Raw genomic sequence first — 19,979 nt, forward strand, 5'->3', positions numbered from 1 at the left:
GGGTGGGCTGGGGGTGGGAGGGTCGGGGGGTAAGACAGGAAGGAATCCTGGTCACCTGGTCCACTCACTTCCAGGAGAGAGAGTGGGAGAGAGAGAGAGAGAGAGGGGCGAGAGAGAGAGAGAGGCAGAGTTTCTGATCCAGGGATTCTCTCATGTTTTTCATTCATCAGATTTCATCTTGTTTTGTTGATTTCATGCGAGAAATGTTTGAACAGCAAGAATTTTTAAAAGTAAAATAAGTGAATGGAGAAACAAAGAGTGGAGACTGGACTCGTGGAGATCTGAAGAACTTTATTGCTGTTAGTTTGTCTTTATTTGTAGGCACCAACATCCTGCTCACATGTCATGTGATCACTACAGTGCAACAGCCTGCACCGTCCTGACTGTTGGAACAGCTGCTGTGAAACACAAACTAACAAACTCACTGGCCAGGACTTTTTATGATACCTGCAGACGGCCAGTAGAGGGAAACAAGCTTTGGCCACTAGAGGGCAGCAGCAAGAGGAACAGGTGCAATATAAACACTGAAAGAGACAACTTTTCTTCACTGTCAGTTTTATACTGTCAACATAGTGAGTTAGGAGGAGGGGGGGGCAACACCTGGAGAGGTATCAGTGCCATGTGTGACATTACAGAGGTTCACTGCTTAACTCTACGAGGAAATTGAAGGCAGCGTAATGTCATAACTGTCTTAGGGGGCGGAGCTTCAGGTCTGATGGATGTTGATCTCTCATCAAACCCAAAAACATGCAACAATGTTTCAACGAAGGCAGTAGTTCAAAGTTCACAACAACAGCAGCAGCAGCGCCCCCTGCAACTGCATTCCAGCAGCAAAACCATGTGACCATCTTTCCCCAACTTCATACCACAATCAGCAGGTTCACTGCAACTAGTTTCCACTTCAGGAGAAACACAACAACATGTAATTAGCAACACAAGTGGAAAAAGAGTGAAGAGCTGAAACTGAATTAAAGCAAGTCAAAGCAGTTGAAATTGAATCGTCCCGATTCTTGGAAATGTCTTCAGTCTGTAAAGTGGGCCAAGTGGGCCGGGCAGGTGTGGGAGGTGGGAAGGTGGGTAGAACAGTTTGAAAGACTTCTTCACACATGGACCTTCAGAAATGTGGCAGGCATTTTTTTTCTTTCAGATGAAGACACAACAATAATGCTCGGAGTCTGGCTTCTGATTGGAGGAGGCACAGGAAGTATGTGATGTCACTTCTTGTGGCACAACGTAGCATGTTTCCTTCAGGAGGTCTGACTGCGTGGCGACTCCGGATGGTGGGTGGCGGCGGTGCCCTTTTCAGGTGGCGCTCATCTGGGCCTTGGTCAGCTGCAACAGCAACCTGATTGGCTGGTGACTGGGGGCGGAAGGGGTGGGGCTGCTTCTACGTGATCTTCTCGTGCTGGATCTGGTAGTAGCAGGCCTGTAGGAGACACACAGCAGGAGGTCAGGGCAGCAGCTCCAGGGGTCAACCTACAACTTGACCTTGCCCAACGTTTGACCTTCAGGGTGGTGAACATGATGCCGTGCTCTCCGTGCTGCACGCAGGGGTCCATCAAGTCCTCGATCAGGCTGACCTCTGACCCCAGGTTCCTGATCCTGAAGCAGACAAACACTGCGTTCAGCTTCAGCAACAACCACAAAAACCAAAACTTAACTAAATAATTTTTTACCAAATTAAATAATCAGATATCAAGTTTCATTTGGAACAAAAAAATACCCTGGATTAAGAGAAGTGTACTCCAAAAACCTTGCTTAATGGGAGGGTTGGCACTCCCTAATTTTTTGTATAATTATTGGGCTGTTATAATAATATAATAATATAATAATAGAGTAATGCTGTACTGTTTTAGTTGCCATTCACACAGCCCATTTCTAACCTTACTTCTAACCCCATTGTTTTGCACTCAATCAAAATATGGAACCAGTTTAGAAGATCCTTCTCGCTGACTGATTTATCTCACGCTACACCAATTGCAAAAAACCACATGTTTACACCGTCTATAATAGATGAGGTCTTTGCTGGCTGGTCCAGAAGAGGTATGGTCTCACTGTCTGATCTGTATATCGATGGCACTTTTGCCTCCTTTGAACAATTAGTACAAAAACATCATATTCCCAAATCACATTTCTACAGATACTTACAACTTCAGAATTTTGTATTTTCAAACTTTAAATGTTTTCCCTTGTGTCCACCAACCAGTCTACTAGACTCAATTTTTGATTGTAGACTAATTAGGAAACGAACTATTGGGACATTTTACGAAACGCTGTACTCTCATAACTTGATGGCTTTGGACCTCCTCAAGAATAAATGGCAGACAGATTTAAATGAATCAATCACAGACAGTATTTGGGGGAAAATAATACAGGGAATCTTTTCATCTTCCATTTGTCTTCGACATACTGTCATTCAGTTTAAGATTGTACACCGACTGCACTGGTCTAAAGTTAGACTTGCCAAGATCAAACCTGATTTAGATCTCAATTGTGATCGATGCCGAAGAGACCCAGCCACTCCCTTACATATGTTTTGGACGTGTCCAAAGCTTTGGACCTTCTGGCAATCCATTTTCGGTACCTTTTCTAAGATTTTCGGAAAGGAAATAATGCCATCTCCATTGATTGCATTCTTTGGTGTAGCTAAAACAGACTCCAAACTGGGATCAAAAGAAAATACTGTACTGGCTTTCTGTTCTCTATTAGCTAGGAGATTGATATAGTAGCAGCCAAAATGTTGTTGTTTTTATCTGAGCCAGTGAGACAGTTGTTGTTACACTCTTTATGCTGTGGGTGTCGCTGTGTTCTGGTATTGTTTGTGGTTTAGGGTTATAAAGGTAGCCATGTCACTATTGTCGACAGGTGCTTTTACCCGGAAGAGCAAACGGTTTTTGGCCGCTCTGCCGCGAAATGTTTGTTTTGACTGCTTGGGATTTAAATGGAACTGGAATAAATGTGGAAACCCCTTCTTTCATCGCAAGAGAGGTGTAAGGATTGTTTTTCCTGAGCAATACATAGCAACACTAGCGGGCGCGTCAGCCAGGTAATTTAGGGTCAAGCATACAAGAAGCAAAGCACTAGGCTTCGCTCCTACAGATATTATTAAAATGGAAAGACCCAACACTTCCAACACACAGTCACTGGATTAGGGAAGTCATGTATCATATCAAATTGGAGAAGATCAGATACACAATTAGGGGATCTACTAGAAAATCTTATAATATCTGGCAGCCTTTTTTACTATTTGTTGAGGATATGGAGGCAGATAACATTGTATCATAATCCTCAACTGTTACCTGCTGTTATCCCTTTACCATTTTTTTCCCTTCCTTTTTTCATTTGTCATATTTGGCTTTGTCAATCCTGTACTTGGAATTTTTTGCTCTGTACTTATGTATCCTGTCTGGTATGGTGTCGGGGTGGGAGGAGGGATGGAGGAAACTTACTGTTCTGTTTCTGTTTTCTGTTTCACTGAATTCATGTTAAACTGTGAACTGTAAATGATAAAACCAAAATAAAAAGACCTTGATCAAAAAAAAAAACACAACATTTTGTGATGACTAGAGATACACCAGTACCAATACCGATACCAGGAATGGGTACCAGATACCAGGATTGAGAACTCGACTTGTAGTTGTGCAATACGTGCCAATACCATGACACCCATACCAGTTGTACATGAATATATATGACAATTGTGTTAAATATGTGTTTGTAATGCAGTGAAACTTCGAAACTTAGAAAAACCTGAAGAATGTTGTTCAAATAACACAACTGTGGGAAACTAAAAAAAAACTATCAAAGTAATTCTATAATGTGTAATGGCCTTATTATTAGTTATTATAAGTACTCTGTATTGGTGAGTACTAGTACTGTAAAAAAGTGGTATCGGTGCAACACTACTGATGACTGAACCCTGAAAAATGTTCAAACATGTGTGTGCATGTGTGTGCGTCAGAGTTATAACAGTTTTGGATTTTTCATTTTAGTTTAGTTTTATTTTGTTTTGACTTATTTCCCTACAATTCAATTGGTTTTAATTAGTTTTTAGTGTGGGTTTGCTAGTTTTTATATTTTCAAAAAAGCTTAGTTTAAGTTAGTTACAGTTTTAGTTGTTTTATACTTTGGGTTATTTGTCTGGTGCAGGATTCAAAATGGTCAGAGTGACTATTGTACAACAGTATTCAACAAAAAATGAGGGTGAATTATAACTGACTTATTATTTTAGGATGAACTACTCCATCAAGGAATACATACAAAGTGCATTACAGATGAACACTGTGTGCGGCACTGTGAAACACATCTGGTCAAACCAAAAAATTCAAAAATAACCAGCAAAGCCTTTTCCATCTTAGCTCCAAAAAGGTGATTCACTCTTGCAGCACCGGGGCATTTGAATTTTGGTTTCGAGTAAAGTGCAGAACCTTTCGAAGGCAACGGAGTCACACAGTGGTGTCGACATCCCAGTCTCAATAAACATGTTCAGTAATGCATCTTCCCGCTTGTGGCGTTCCGGTGTATGTACTGAGTACTGACCAGCAGCTTGGTCGACGATGAAAGCAGTCCATTACCGTCATCTCCTTCCCTGTGCTTCCTAGCCGAGATGTTGCTTCTCTTTCTGAGGGCTACGGCGGGGGGGAGGGGACCAACAGTGGCTAGCTTGTTTAGGTATTTGAGATTAGCTGCTTTGTGCGAGCTTCTTAAATGGACTTTAAGTTTTGTCGGGTTTGTCATCGTATTCGAAAAAAAGTCCCATATCGGACTTTTGCCGCCGCAGTGAGTAATTCGCTAACCTACTGCTGCGAAAGAGAGATGACGCCATAGAACGTGAGGTGCATTTAGGTGCTGCTGCGCAAAACTAAAACTAAAATTGTCCAAGGCAAATATTCATTTGACAGAGATGAACACAAAGGGAAATATGACGGCAATTTAAGTTTGTTAGTTTAAGAAAACAGTTTAAGTTATCGTTTTTGTCTTGTAATTTTCGTTTTTATCTATTTCAGTTAACAAAATAGCTTATTTCAATTTTATTTTTCCTTTTTTTCGTTCGTTTTCGTTAACGATTAAAACCCTGGTGTGCGTGTGTGTGTGCAGCCCACCGTGCACGCAGCACCACGTAGAGGAAGACGGGGAAGAGGTCGTCCATGGACCAAAGGAAGTCGTGTTGCAGCAGTGCCTGCACTTCCTGTGTGATCTCCTCAAAGGTCAGCTGGATGACCTGCAGCTTGTCCGAGGGTGTGAAAGTCGTGCTGCACACACACACACACACACACACACACACACACACACACACAGGATGCTGCACAACACAACGCCAAAAGAGGGCAAAGGTCAAGCAAAAGGTCAGAGGTGGAATGCCGGCCCACCTGATCTGCTGCAATGTCTCCACGGCGGAGGCGAAGCAGACGTCCCTGGTGCTGGAGAGAACCTGCAGGAAAAACAAGACACCTGGCTAGGGGGGGTGGGGGGGGGGCTGACCACAACCACCACCACAACCTGCTCTGAGGAACACACATCACCTCCTGTTTCTCTGCAGCAGTGACCGTGGAGACGGAGACGGGCCAGAACTTCCTGAGGAGAAGGAGGGAGAGGAAGAGGAAGAGGAGGAAGAGGAAGAGGAAGAGGAAGAGGAAGAGGAGGAAGATGAAGAAGAAGAAGAAGAAGAAGAAGAAGAATTCCAGATTTTCACAAACCACACTTTATTAACAAAAACAAATGATTATTATTTATAAATAAATGGGGTTATGGTTAAGGCAGGCATAGGCAAACTATGGCCCGGGGAACCAATATGCAGCCCGTTAAGCTTTTTAATTTGGCCCTTAAGCCAAACTTGAGGAAATGATATTAATATTCAGTACGACATAAAATAGCTGTTTTTCATCCATTTTTTTCAGTAGTTTAAGAGTCATTTCAATAAAGAGCTAAATACTGTGTGTGTGTTCGTGTGTATGTGTGCCGTACTGCTGGACTCCCAGGAAGTGCAGCAGTGCCAGGTCGGCCTGCTTGTTGAGGCGCAGCACGCACTCCCAATAGGTTGTGTCCTGGCGCTCCTTGTCCAGGGCGTAAAGGGTGAAGAGGGGAGGGTAGAGGCGGGGCAGCAGGACGGGCAGCAGGAGGGCGGAGCTGCTCACCACTCGGCTGTGGGGGTGGGTGGGGACACAGGTCAGTGATTGGCCGACACAGCAACAGCAGCAGGTCAACAGCGCTGCGAGGCCCCCTGGTGGTGGTTACCCTGGTCTGGGCGACTCCGACTGGGCATGGCTGTCCGCCGGGGGGGGTGTGGCCTGTAGGGCAGCGCCGGGGTCCGGGATGGCACCACCCTCTGCTGGCAGCTCCGGGAACAGGAACCTGCCAATTGGTCGCCTGAATTACAGGTCACAGGTGATGGTGTGATGTCAGCGAGGTGGGGGGGGGGGGGGGGGGCTACCTGACGATCTGGAAGATGCGGCCCAGGTAGGAATGGATCTCCTGGACGGCCTGTGGCAACAGGCGGCGGTTGGCGCCCACGCCCACGTAGGTCATCCTGTAGACGGCCACCAGCGCCTCCAGCAGGCGGCCCAGGGGGTGCAGTGGGGTGTCGCAAGCCTGGGGGGGAGGGACGGTGTGAGTGGGTGAAGGGAGGGGCTGGGATTGGGAGGGAGGAGCTAAGGAGCAGAAGTGGCGAGGCTAAGGAGCAAGAGGGGGAGGGGCTAAGTAGCAGGAGGGGAGAGGCCAGTATAAACCAGGAGGGGAGGGGCTAAGTAGCAGGAGGAGAGGGGCCAGTATGATCCAGTCCGGAGGAGAGGGGCTAAGGAGCAGGAGGGGAGGAGCAGTATGATCCAGGGGTGGAGGGGGCAGGGCTTACCTTGATAAGGTAGAGGCGGATGTCGCTGTATCTCTCCATGCTGATTGGTCCGTGGTGCTGAGGGACCTCCAAGCTGTCCAGGGTCCTGCTATGGCTCCTGGACAGTGATTCCGGACTGACACACACACACACACACACAGTCAGCCTGAAACACGGAGCTCAAGCCCAGCAGGAGGCAGTGTGAGCAGTAGCAGCACCTGTCCTGCTGGGGCTGCTGGCGGCCGACGCTGAGGGCCAGGGTGATGTTCTCCCAGGCCTGGGGGGCGTGGCCTCTGCCCATCTCCTCACAGCCCAGCTGGCTCCAGCACTCCTGGAAGACCGAGCACCACTTCTCCTCGGCACTCACACACAGCTGACCCAACTTCCTGTCAGGGAGGAGGAGCAGTAGGGAGGAAAAGAGGGATGAGATGTGAGAAGGAGGGAGAGAGAGGGAAGGAGGGAGGACGAGGAGGTGTGAGGGAGTGAAGGAGGGAGGGAAAAGTATGAGGAGGAGGAAGAGGGAAGCAAGACGGAGGTGGAGGCCAGGAGGAGGCGTGCAGAGAGAGGGAGAAGGAAGTAGGTAGGGAGGGAGGAGGTGTCAGAGAGAGGGAGTGAAGGAGGGAGGAGGTGAGGAAGAGTGAGAGAGAAGGAGAGAGGAGGAGTGAAGGAGGTGGAGGTGAAGAGGTGGTGTGAGGGAGAGGGAGAGAGGGAGTGAGGCAGGGAGGAGGTGTGAGGAGGAGGGTGAAAGGGGAGGGAGGGGGGGACAAAGGGGTGGAGGAGGAGGGAGGTAAGAGATGTGAGGAGGAGCAGAAGGAGGAGGAGGGAGGGCGGAGGTGGAGATGAGGAAGAGGTGTGAGGAGAGGGAGAGGGAGGGTGGAAGGAGGTGTGAGGTGAAGGGAGGGAGGAGGTTGAAAAGGAAGAGGAGGAGGGAGAGGAGAGGAGGAGGTGGAGTGAGGGACTCACGGCTGGCGGTTCTTGTCCTTGTCCAGGTTCAACAGGTGAGGCTTGACGTAGGAACCAGACACCTTCAGTCCAGAGCCCCACTCACCACTGAACACTCCCTCCAGGAAGTCCCCGTTAGCCAGGGTCAGCACGCCCTGCAGGGGGCACCACCACCACAGCCGGAGGACAGGACGGAGGGATCGTCACATCATCTTCAAAAAAAATACCCAACCACAGGAAGCCCAGGAGGTTGACCTCCAGTGTGACCTCACCTTCCCGCTGAGGGTCCAGTCGTCGGAGAATTCTCCCTGGAAGGTGGTGTCGTCCTCGGAAACCAGGATGCCGCTGCCCTGAAGACACATCACCTTTATCTTCATCATCATCATCATCATCATCATCACCACCGCCATCACGACCACCATTATCATCACCATCACCACCACCACCATCTTCACCACCTGACCACCTTCAGAAGGTCTAGACTCACCATCATTTTGTTGTCCTTGAAGGCTCCTTCATAGTAGAGTCCAAACTGTGTGACCACCACGCCGGCACCGTGCCTCTGGCCGTCCAGCCACGCCCCCATGTACTTCTCCCCCCTGAGGAGACACCAGCGGCCAATCAGCTCCCACCACCTCTCCTCCCCTCACTTCACCCGCGGTGGCGACGTACTTGGTGATGTCGTCGAAGACGCCGTAGCCGGACTTCCTATCGTGCTGCCATTGGCCAATGAAGACGCTGGGACAGGAGGTGTTGAGCTTCCCACTGCGCAGCGTCCCATGACCGTGGCGCTGCTGTTGCACGAATGAGCCCTGGTACACCTCTCCACTGGAGTACCTGCTCGCGCACGCACACACACACACACACACACACACACACACAGCCGAGGTCACCAGGGTGAAGGTCACCAGATGAAGGTCATCAGGTCAAATGTCACAGACTGACTTGTAGCAGCCCTGGCCGTGCATCCTGCCCTCCCTCCACTCTCCCTGGTAGTAGTCGCTCTGGTTGCTGCTGGTCTTGCTGGGAGCCATCAGCTCGCCGACACTGGGGGGAGGGGCGGTGGCAGACACAGCCAATCGTAGTCAGGTAGGAAGGTCAGTCGCGCACCCCACACAGAAAGGGGAGCCAACTCACCCGTCCTCCAGGCCGTTCTTGAAGGTCCCTGTGTAGAGTCTCCCATCAGGCCACTTCAGGACCCCCCTGGAGGAGGAGCAGGACGGATGGAAGGATGGATGAAGAAATGAAGAATGGAGGATGGATGGCGGTGGAAGGATGGATGAATTGAAGGTTGGATGAAGGATGGATGGATGGATGGAGGAAATATGGATAAGAGATGGTTGATGGATGGACAAATGGATGGAAGGTTTTTCAGCGTGATCTCTGACCTGCTGTCAGGTTTCCCACCAATCCAGCGACCCTCGTACACGGCGTCCTTCAGACGACCTTCCTTGTAGAAGGTGTAGGAAGCTGTCCTACTGGCAGGTGGTGATGATGTCATTTCCTGTGGCCCTGCCCCACCACAACCCAGGGCCAGGACCACCGCCTGGTTGATGGAGCGGAGCCACTTATTCTGTCAAAGACACACACACACACACACACACACACACACACACACACACACACACACACACACACACACACACACACACACACACACACACACACACACACACACACACACACACTTCAGTCCACCAGAAATGACACACATGATCGTATTCTGGAATGCTACACTTAGAAGAGCCCCAACAGAAACACACACTGACCTTTTCCACAGGTGAGGATGCCAGCAGAGTGAAGGTCTCCTCTGGAGTGATCACCTTCAAGCCACACCTGCGCGCACACACACACACACACACACACACACACACACACACACACACACAGCCTCAGAGCAGGTGCCAGAGGTCAGACAGGTGGGTGTGACAGGTGAGCACTCACAGGTTGGAGTTTTCCTCAGGGATGGGCTCCACCCACAGCGTGGCCAGGGGGAACACATGGTGGGTGGAGAACTGGGACAGGAAGTGGGACAGGAAGTTGGCAGAGGAGATAGTGAATTATTTCAACTTTATGCACACACACACACACACACACCAGGAGAAGCAGCTCAATATTAACATCATCTACAAATAAAGTGAATATAAACAAACATAAGACATGAGGAGGAGAAGGATGCAAACAGGAAGTAGATGCTGATGCATAAATATAATCAGGCACAGCACAAACTGTCAATCGAGTATAAAAAAGTAAAAACTCAAAAGTGCACAACAAACGTTCACATTTACAAAAGTCACAACTTTGCAGGGGCAAACATCTTCTAGTTTCAGATTGGGGGTAAGGGGCAGGTCTTAGGGTGCATCACACCAATCACACCAAACACAGAGAGGAGTCCAAGACAGGAAGTGGGCAGGTGGAAGTGAGAAGGGAGGACAGACAGGAAGTGAGCCGCGATGAGAGGAAGTTCCAGCCAATCAGGAGGAAGACAGCACTTCAGTTTCTGACCTCTGACTTCCAACCTCTACACAGCTCAATCCAGTGACACAGAGCCCCACTACTTAACACACACCCACAGACACACACACAGACTGGGAAGTGGGAGCAGGATGAGGACGGGGCCAGCAGGGTGCGCTGTGTTCACACCACCCTCCAGCTAGACACTCACCAGGTTCTTATGCGGCGCCACCCCCTGGCAGCACGGAGGCAAGGCAAGCACACACACACACACACACACACACACACCAGCTTCTGATCAACGGAGGCTCTCCAGTGGTGTGTGTGTGTGTGTGTGTGTGTGTGTATGTGCGTGCGTGCACGTGTGTACCTGTGCGTGCACCAGGGCGTCATTGAAGAGGATGAACCAGTTGACGGAGAAGCGGCCGGCGTTGAGCAGGGTCAGCGCCTTGTTGCTGCTCTCACACACCAGGCGGCGCTGAGGCTTCCTCAGAGAATCCTGGAGTGCGCACACACACACACACACACACACACACACACACACACACACACACACACACAACCATCATGATCATGATCATCATCATCATCATCGTCGCCATCATCATCATCTTCATCACTGACCGTCATCTTCCCAGGGAAGCTCCTCCAGAAGTGGGAGGTGTTCTCGGCCTCCTTCCTGCTCCTCTGCAGCTGCAGGCTGAGGGCCTCCAGGCAGGAGCAGCTTTCCTGCAGCCGCTGGTACTCTGGGGATGACTGACACACACACACACACACACACACACACACACACACACACACACACACACACACACACACACACACACACACACACACACACACACACACACACACACAGCTGCAGTGGCGGGAACCTCCAGTCTGGGATCACAGGGTGAGTGCAGCTACCACTTCAAAGCAGGTGGCCAGTTTGAGCAGCAGCCGGCTGTAGTCGCGCAGGTGTTGCGTGGGGAGGTAGAAGAGCGCCACCAGCAGGTCGGCCATGGCTGGGTTCTCCTCGCTGCACTCTGACAGCCTCTGCAGCAGCTCGGGACTCTTCCCAAAGAAGTCCCTGGAAGGAACACAACAGGCCCTGTGTTGGCTAGGAGGTGGCGCTGCTGAGGTGTGGTATGTGTGTGTGTGTGGACGCACAGTGAGGGTTTGGTCAGAGCCTGGAAGCCCCCCATCACCAGGAAGTTGCCCACAGCGCTGCAGTACCTGAGCAGAGAAGGAGGAGGAGAAGGTTTATTTAGTATGGCGCTATTTTTGTTTCTTTATTATTCAATCAAAAAAAATATTTTCAATTAAAAAAAACACTTTCCAATCAAAGAAATAAAGTGTTTGAATTCCAAAATATAGTTTTTTGATTGAAGTGTAGTTTTTTTTTTTATTTGAAGCAACGTTTTTGATTGAAGTGATGTTGATTTGTGTATGAGCCATATTATGGGTACGACATTTGTGTCTTTATAATTCAATAAAAAAATTAAAAATAAAAAAAATAAAAAAACATCTCAAATTTTGTTTTGTTTTTTTATTGAAAACGTTTTTTCGATTTGAAGTGATTTTTTTTCTTTGAATGAAGTGAAAAAAGTTTTGAAGTTAAAAATGTGTTGAAGTAATTTTGACACAAACATCCTGCAGTGGGCGGGCGCTTCCCCATTGGTCAGATCTGTTTGAGTGACAAGACTGTCTGCACCAATGTTGATTTGTGTTTGAGAAAAAAAAAATCAATTCAATCAAAAAAAAAATCTTTAAAGTTTTATTTTTTTCATTGAAAACGTTTTTTCGATTTGAAGTGATTTTTTTTTCTTTGAATGAAGTGAAAAAAGTTTTGATGTCATTTTGACCCAAACATCCCGCACCAACCACGTCTTTCTAACAATCAAGTCAGCCAGCAAGCAGCAGCATGGATGTGGAGCAGTAGTGGAGTGGAGGGGAGTTGTTGGTAAAGGCGTGTTTACATAGCCTCGCCTCGCCACGGTACGGTTGTAGAGCGTTCGCACTGGTCGCTACACGGTTGTAGGAGGTGCCGTTTTGGTACCTCAATCCCTCAGTGTCCAAGCGAGACGAGGCGAGTTTAGTGGTGACGTAGCGACGAGCAGGGCACTGGATTGGCTCAGTGTCCTCGTCGATGTTCCCTGTCGGAGCGGACATCCACGCCAACTCTTTCGACACGGAACTTCAGTGTCAGGTACATTTTACCGTGAACACAAGCAGCTACTATTGATGGTGTACAAATATATTTATATGTAAATACATTTTTTGAAAACAGCTTTTTCAAAACATGTTTTTTTGTCTTTTTGGGAGAGGCAGGCGAACCGGGAACGCCCTCGACGTCGCGATTGTGTTCAACCATATTCGCGAAAACGACGAGCGGCAAACGGCGAAGCGCTCGGAACAAACCGAGTTGCTCCTGCGTGAGGCGCGGTAAGCTAGGGAATCCGAGGAGTCTTGAGACGAGAGGAAATACGGATTGGTCGAGAGGACGTGGCTCTTCGCTGCGAGGAAGCCTCGAACACCGCGGCATAAAGTGGTCCTTGGCTCGCTAGGGCAGCTGTTTCAAATAAGGAGGCGTGTTTACTGTCTGTTTGTTTTTAAATAGATGCTATTTCCCGTTGTATCTGTCTCGTGTTTACTTTTGGTGAAAATATAAAGGTTGAACTACACCTTTACTCTCCCAGAAAACGAAACATTAAATTATAAATGTTGCCTGCATAAATGATCAACTGTGACTTCAGTGAGGAAAACTGTTCTTTCTTGAACAGAAAAGCAACCACAGACCGAGCAGCACTGTAAACACGCCTTTACCAACAACTCCACTCCACTCCACTACTGCTTCACATCCACGCTGCTGCTCGCTGGCTGACGTGATTGTTAGAAAGATGTGGTTGGTGCAGACAGTCTTGTCACTCAAACAGATCTGACCAATGGGGAAGCGCCCGCCCACTGCAGGATGTTTGTGTCAAAATTACTTTAACAAATTTTCGACTTCAAAACTTTTCACTTCATTCAAAGAAGAAAAATCACTTCAAATCGAAAAAACGTTTTCAATGAAAAAACAAAACAAAACTTGAAATTTTTTTTTTTGAAAATATTTATTTTTTTGATTGAATTATAAAGACACAAATGTCGTAACCATAATACGGCTCAAACACAAATCAACATCACTTCAATCAAAAACGTTGCTTAAAATAAAAAGAACCTACACTTAAATCAAAAACTCCCTTTTCAATCAAAGAAAAACAGTGTTCAAATGCATTTTTTTGAGTCTCAACTATACTTTTGAATTCGAACACTTTATTTCTTTGATTGGAAAGGTATTTTTTAATTGAAAACGTATTTTTTGATTGAAGCAACATTTTTTTTGATTGAATAATAATGAAACAAAACAATAGCTCCATAGTTTAGCAGTACCACCGGCCACTACTTGTGGCCACTCGAGGTACTGCAGCCAAAATAAATCCCATTGGGCCCAAAAAGCATTTTCCCCATTACACCGCAACACAAAGGCCTATAAAAGGGCTGACAGGACGACCTTTGATGTGGTTTATAATAAATTTTTCTTTTGCAGATTTTTCAATCGTGGACTTTTAGTCTTTCAAAAAACAATTAGAAAGGCCAGAAAATCATGATAAAGGGCTCCTTCGAATTGGCTGATGTGTCCTGATGCATCATGGGAGTTACAGAAGTATGATGGGAAGTGCTACTTGCTCAATGGGCCCTATAGTGCAGAGGTAAAAAATGTTTGGGGCCGAAATGAAAACAAAGTGAGCGTGTGGTGCACTGACTGCAGGTAGGCATCCAGGAAGACGGGGGCGTGGTCCAGGATCAACAGGCTGCTGAGGTCACGGCGCCGCCGCAAGTTGGTCGTCAGGCTGGCAGCGTGCTGACCCGTCAGCTGACACAGTAGGGAGAAGCGGCCCGCCACGGTCTGGAGCAGACCGAGGGTCACCTGACCTAGGGCAGTGCCCAGCCCGTCTGGAGGGAGAGGGAGAAGGAAGGAGGGATGGAGAGAAAGAGAGAGAGGGAGGAACAGAGAGTGAGCAAGACAGTGAGAGACAGAGGGAGAGAGAGTAAGAGAAGAGAGACACACACACACACACACACACACACACACACACACACACAGTGAGCAGAGCGGCGTCTTGGTCTCACACACACTGACAGACAGACAGACAGACAGGTGCAGTACCCACCCAGCTCCAGCAGGGGGCGCACAATCTGGGCCTTGATATGGGACAGCTTGCAGTAGAAGCGGCGCTCAGCCGCTGCCAGCTCATGGAGGCCGGCGATGAAGCCCATAACATTTGTATCAGACAGTGCCACACACTGGCCACCGCCCGCAAACACACTGCTGACGTAGCGGAGCTGCAAGGAAAAGAGTAAGAAGAAGAAAAAAAAGAAGAAGGAAAAGAGAAGTGAAGTGAAGCTGCTGCTGCACCACCAGGTTCCTCCAGGCTGGAGAACATCTGCTGCTGCTGCTTACGTTCATGCAGAAGGGCAGCAGGACAGGCTGCTGGGTGTAGCCGCCTCCGCCTCCACCTCCTCCTCTGGCTCCTCCCCCTCTTCCTTCTCTTCCAGTCTTCAGCTTCTCCTCCTCCTCCTCCTCAGCTTCCTGAGCACACCCCTCTTCCTCCTGCTGCTCCTCCTCCTCCACCTCCAGCGCCACCTGCTGGCCGCTGTAGTAGATGATTGGCTGGATGCAGTCTCCATCGGCCAGCAGCAGAGTGTGCTTGTCCCCGGCGCTTGCGTCCCACACACGGATTCCCTCCGACAGCTGAGAAGCAGCAGGAGGAGGAAGAGGAGTTTAGTCAAGGCCCCCCATCCCTCCTTCCTTCCTGGTTAGTGAAGGTCACCTTGGCAAGGCGGGGCACGGTGCTCGGAGCCTCCATGTGTCCCAGCTGGCCGCAGCTGTTGCTGCCCCAGGAGAAGACCTGCAGCAGGAACCACAGTAGAGCTTTACACCTCCACACCTCAAGCTCCACCGCCTCCAGTGGCCCCACCACCTCACCTGTGATTGGGCCGTGACAGCCAGCGAGTGCTGGGCGCCAGCCGCCACCCGGACCACCTCCTTATTGCTCAGACTCTTGATGCACAGCGGCTGCAGCCTGCAGGAAGCGCGCACACACACACACACACACACACACACACACACACACACACACACACACACACACACACACACACACACACACACACACACACACACACACACACACACACACACAATGAGGCCAGTCTAGCTAGCCATTAGCTGTGCAAACCTGGCATGGATGAAGGGGCTTCCTGTCACCTGTCCAGGAGAAGGAGGAGCAGGGGACGGAGGAGGAGGAGGAGGAGAGGAGAAGGAAGAGCAGTAGGAAGAGGAAGAGGGGTCGGGGGGAGGAGCAGGTGTGACACCGGTCCAGGTGGAGGAAGAGCAGGAAGGAAGGAAGAAGAGGTGGAGGAGCAGTCAGAGGAGGAGTGGGAGGAGGAAGAGGAGGAGGAGGAGGAGGAGGAGAAGGAAGAGGAGCATGGGTGGAGTGGCTTCTTGTCACCTGTCCAGGTAGTCTCCGTGACCCAGTTGACCCTGTTGGCCGGCCCCCCAGCTCCACACCTCTGTCTGCAGGGTGGGGAAGGACTCCTGGATCTCAGGGACGGCGCCCCCGAGTGGGCTGGAGGCCAACGGGCGCATCCGGGGGGGGCGGACCACCTTCCGGAGCAGCCGAGGAGACACTGGACACACAGACGGCGATGGCAGTGAAGTTGTGCAGGAACTAAAGACACTCTTGTGCTGCTCCAATCATAATAAAACCAACAGGGGGTCAGCAGCCAACTGCTGTTCCGCTGAATGAGGAGGGAATAGGAGGAGGTCAAGAGGTCAGCGACCAGCGTCCCTACCCTGTGACAGGAGCCCTGGCAGTGAAAGGCGGCGCCGCAGGGTCTCCGCCTCCTCATGGTGGATGTCACCGGTACTGCAGCTCTTCTTGGCCGCCGCAGACTCTGCCTCCGCCTGACGCCGCACACGCTCAGTGGCGCCCCCCGAGGGCAGGTAGAGGTTCATCATCTTCCGGAGGGACAGAGCCTCACAGGTGGACGCCACCCGCTCCCCGACTGCCGAGGCGCAGGATGCCACCAGGCTGTTGAGGGTGGAGCCAGAGAGGAGGGAGGGGGCGTGGCCTCCTGCCAGGGGCTTGAGGAGGAGAAGCAGGGGAGGTGGGGCAAAGAGGAGGAGGAGGAAGAGGAGGAGGAGAGCGAGGAGCAGGAGGAAGAAGAAGAAGAGAAGGAGGAGGAAAAAGAGGAGGAGGGTGGGAGAGGGGTAAGGAAAGGAGAGGAGGAAGAGAGGGTGGAGGATGTTAGTGATGGTGATGACATGACCTCTGACCTCTGACATGAGGTGGGCGGGGCCTCACCAGCAGGCCATGGAGCCGCCCCCCCCAGACCGCTGCCTGCTGCTGCTCTGTGCCGTCTTCCAGCCGCTTCAGGTACTCCTGCACTGCCTCCGGGTCCGGGTAGGGAGAGCTCCGCCCAGGGGAAGGGGCCTGGGAGGGGGTGGGGCCTGGAGCCATCCCAGGGGGCTGCTGAGGGGAGGGGCTGCGGACAGGGGGTGGGGAGACGGTGTGCGGGGGGGGCTCAGAGGGTGGAGGCTCTGCCCCCTTGGCCAGCTCTTCCCCTAGGGAGCAACAGTGGCCGTCGGAGATGATGACGTGGTCCTCCTTGTCCGTCATGGTGTAGAGCAGCTGGTCGCAGCGACAGCACCTGTCCACCACGGGGTGGGAGGGCAGGTCCTGCACCAGGGCGAGGCAGTGGGCGGAGCCACATGCCACCTGCAGCACGCACCTGCCCGCCAGCGCCTCCACCCTCTGAGGCCTCCACGCAGGAGGTGGGGGGGCGGGGCCAGGTCCTGGGTGGGTGGAGGTAGGTCCAGGTGGGCCGGAGCAAAGGCTGCTGCCCCAGGACCAGACCTCCCGCTGGGCCGACAGCGCCAGTGTGTGCTGCCCCCCGCAGGCCAGCTCGAGCATCGCCGCCCTCAGTCCCACCTGGGTGGGTGTGGCCACGGTGCCTGGCCCCGGCACGCCGCACTGCCCGCCGCCGTTCTCACCCCACATAAGCACGGCGCCCTCCTCCGTCACGGCGCCGCTGTGGAAGCTGCCGGCCGCCACCCATGCCACCCGGTGGCCACTCAGGGCGCTCTCCAGCTGGGGCGCTGTCACATGACCCTGCAGCCCTCTGCAGTGGAGAGAGCCGAGACTGTAGACCTGACCGCCTGGAAGAGGACGAGGAGCAGGAGAAGGAGGAGTAGGGGGTCGGGAGGGGAGCAAAGATCAGGGGAAGGAGCAACAAGGAAGAGGAGGAGGAGCAGAAGGAGGTGAGGGAGGAGCAAGAGGAAGGGGAGGAGTGTCAGAAGGAGGTAGAGGAGGAGGAGCAAGAGGAGCAATGAGGATGAGGGGGAGGAAGAGCAAAGAGGAGGTTCAGGAGGAGGAGGAGCAAAAAGGAGGTGGAAGTGGAGGAGGAGGAAGAGGGGGCAGAGGGGCAAGACGAGGAAGAGGAGGAGCAGGGGAGGAGGAAAGAGGAAGAGGAGGAGGAGCAGGAGCAAAGAGGAGGTGAAAGTGGAGGAGAAAGAGTAGGAGGGAGAAGGGGAAGGAGGGAGAGGAGGAGTAGAAGGTGGGAAGAGGAGGAGCAGAGGTGATGGACAGGTCTTTACATTGAAACCCTCTTGATTGGTGGATGAACTCAGTGGACTGTGTTTGACGAGCAGCTACCTTCCAGCAGCAGGACTCCGTGTCTGGAGCCCAGCGCCACCTGGAGGACAGGCCAGGGCAGCAGCAGCCTCTCCGGGGTGACGCTGCAGGAGTAGCCCCTCCAGGTGTGCAGGAGGCCTCGCTTGGCCTCCTCCACTGATCCTCTGCTGCTGTTGGTGGGAGACACAAGACAGAGTGACTCCAAGGAAAAGTGAAGGATCAGAGTGTTTGAGGCCTCACAGCAACAACATGGAAAATAAAAACCACAGGCAGCACATCATAAGAAGATCAGGAGTCAGTTATGCTGGAGCCTGGAGGGGCTGAGCAGCAGCAGGACACTAGCTGCATTCAGCACAGCAGCTTCATCAGCTGGCCGTCACATGGAGTCACAACCAGAGCAGAACCAAAGCAGAACCATAGCAGAACCAGACCCACCTCTTCATCTGGGGTTCCATCCGGATCAGGAGAGCTTCACTTCACTCCATCAACACATCAGTCTGACCAGCAGCCCACCTGGCAGACACACACACACGCGCGCGCGCGCAATCATTGTTGAAACACTCCACATATTTTTCCATAAAAGTGCCTTTCTGAATGTTGTGCTTCTTTTGTATTTACATATTTTTAAAAAATGGTTACATACGGCGTTATTCTAGATTGTTTCCTCTGCTCTTTCTTTACTGTCAATGTTGTTCTTGCTGTTCGACGATCTGCGGTTAGCATTTCACCGCACATCCTATGAATATGTGACAAATAAAGTTGTGTAATGTTGACTCTTGTCTGTCTGTCTGTCTGTCCGTCCGTCCAAACACACCAGCGCCGCTCTGCTCGCTGCTCAGTCTCGTGCTAATAAACAAGGGATCTCGCTACGAAAACCAGACCGGATGTGACGCCAACACAGCAGCTCCGCGTTCACTCGCACTCAGTCAGTGTGAGTCACTCAACTGTCGAACCATTTAAAAACTACAAAGCCGCTGTCGGTACACTCACCTCCCGAACAGTTGCTTGTGTTTCCTGTCCCTCCGTGATCGCAGCTAGCCTGAGCTAATCAGTCCCGCTAACTAGCGGCTAACTAGCTCGTTACCACCGCCGCCACAGGTGTCGGCGTGTCGCTCCACTTCCGGCGGGGCTTGAGATGCTCGGATCTTCTCACTGACGCTACACCGTCCAATCGACCAGTCAGCGGAGCCGGAGCTGGAACAGCTTCTTCTCTTGCCTCTGCTCAGCGGCGGGACGAAGTTCCTGCTGCCGCCGCTGTTGTTGCTGCATCCCCGGGTCGCCTCTGCCCAGAGAGCTCGTCTATGAGGCAGATGGTTCACTCAGAGAGGCCGGCGGCGGAGTTCCAGAACATTCTGCCTCAGAGAAATTCTCCCAAACCGGGCACTTTAGTCATACTGAGACCAGTACGTCAACGTCAAATACGTTAATGTTTTTTATTTATTTATTTTTATTTTTATTTTAAAAAAAGAAGATTGTACAGCGAGGCGGGAAACTGGCGGGACCTCGTGCCGGTTCCTCTCTTGAAACAGCTCCGGCTCCGCCCACTCCTCTCTTCATCCTCCTCATCCTCCTTCTATGAACTTTGACAGCAGCTGTCATCCCGTCCAAGCCGGGATACTACTAAGAATATTAAGAATAATACCATTATAAATTGTGTTCTGAGATTAAATTGTGTTTTGCAGGTGTATCACACTGATACAGGTATCGGTATGAGTGTATAATCGCAGGTAAACGTCATGCAGTATGCTGGTGTGTAGCAGGAGTGTTGGGGTTCAAACATATGGTTGGCATCTCTTGTCAAGGAGCCGTTGTGTGTTTTGCTGATTAGCTTTTATTGTGTTTTGTTGTGTGTTTTTGCAGTCCAGGGATGATTAAACAACAAAGATGGGCTAAGATGTGTGTTTATTTATTTCATAAATGTATTTATTGACTTGAGAATTTTAACTCTGATCATTTCATCCGGATGAGAAGGTGCAGAAAGAACCCTGGTCCATCAGTTCATCTTTCTGCTCCAACGCCTCTGTGTTCTAGTGGGT

General features: G+C 50.8%; 1 protein-coding gene across 7 annotated transcripts; it reads right to left on the minus strand.

Annotated features, from left to right (window-relative positions):
• Nucleotides 1–271: 271 nt before the first annotated feature.
• als2b (alsin Rho guanine nucleotide exchange factor ALS2 b) lies at nucleotides 272–19,848 on the minus strand. 7 transcript variants are annotated; one of them, XM_076042239.1, is made up of 34 exons: nucleotides 18,934–19,847; nucleotides 18,379–18,456; nucleotides 17,965–18,113; nucleotides 16,615–17,468; nucleotides 16,103–16,394; nucleotides 15,760–15,937; nucleotides 15,234–15,330; nucleotides 15,079–15,156; nucleotides 14,709–14,999; nucleotides 14,419–14,590; nucleotides 14,011–14,200; nucleotides 11,375–11,440; nucleotides 11,132–11,294; nucleotides 10,847–10,978; nucleotides 10,593–10,721; nucleotides 9,713–9,783; nucleotides 9,538–9,604; nucleotides 9,157–9,341; nucleotides 8,906–8,971; nucleotides 8,714–8,815; nucleotides 8,441–8,605; nucleotides 8,256–8,367; nucleotides 8,041–8,118; nucleotides 7,790–7,923; nucleotides 7,045–7,212; nucleotides 6,848–6,962; nucleotides 6,431–6,588; nucleotides 6,235–6,351; nucleotides 6,028–6,141; nucleotides 5,523–5,574; nucleotides 5,370–5,431; nucleotides 5,103–5,252; nucleotides 1,506–1,602; nucleotides 272–1,426 (listed from the first exon to the last, which is right to left on the minus strand). In XM_076042239.1, exons 2-34 carry the CDS (start codon nucleotides 18,396–18,398, stop codon nucleotides 1,388–1,390), a joined length of 4,863 nt encoding a protein of 1,620 aa, XP_075898354.1. In that variant the 5' UTR covers nucleotides 18,399–18,456; nucleotides 18,934–19,847; the 3' UTR covers nucleotides 272–1,387. The 7 variants fall into 7 exon arrangements, with proteins under 7 accessions (XP_075898354.1, XP_075898332.1, XP_075898317.1 ...); XM_076042217.1 differs by adding an exon at nucleotides 18,587–18,679 and having other exon boundaries at nucleotides 5,103–5,431; nucleotides 5,965–6,141; nucleotides 17,965–18,110; XM_076042202.1 differs by adding an exon at nucleotides 18,587–18,679 and having other exon boundaries at nucleotides 5,103–5,431; nucleotides 5,965–6,141.
• Between the last annotated feature and the right edge of the window lie 131 nt (nucleotides 19,849–19,979).

The sequence above is a fragment of the Nelusetta ayraudi genome, unplaced genomic scaffold, assembly GCF_046127955.1.
Source record: "Nelusetta ayraudi isolate G7.1 ecotype Tasmania unplaced genomic scaffold, CSIRO-AGI_Nayr_v1 ptg000004l, whole genome shotgun sequence".
Classification (NCBI taxonomy): domain Eukaryota; kingdom Metazoa; phylum Chordata; class Actinopteri; order Tetraodontiformes; family Monacanthidae; genus Nelusetta; species Nelusetta ayraudi.

Coding starts and splice junctions, on each gene's coding strand:
- als2b (XM_076042193.1), bottom strand. CDS start 18,398: ATGGAACCCCAGATGAAGAG. Junction 11,295..11,374: donor GCTCTGACCAAACCCTCACT/GTGCGTCCACAC, acceptor TGTTCCTTCCAG/GGACTTCTTTGGGAAGAGTC. Junction 9,342..9,537: donor CATCCTCACCTGTGGAAAAG/GTCAGTGTGTGT, acceptor TGTCTTTGACAG/AATAAGTGGCTCCGCTCCAT.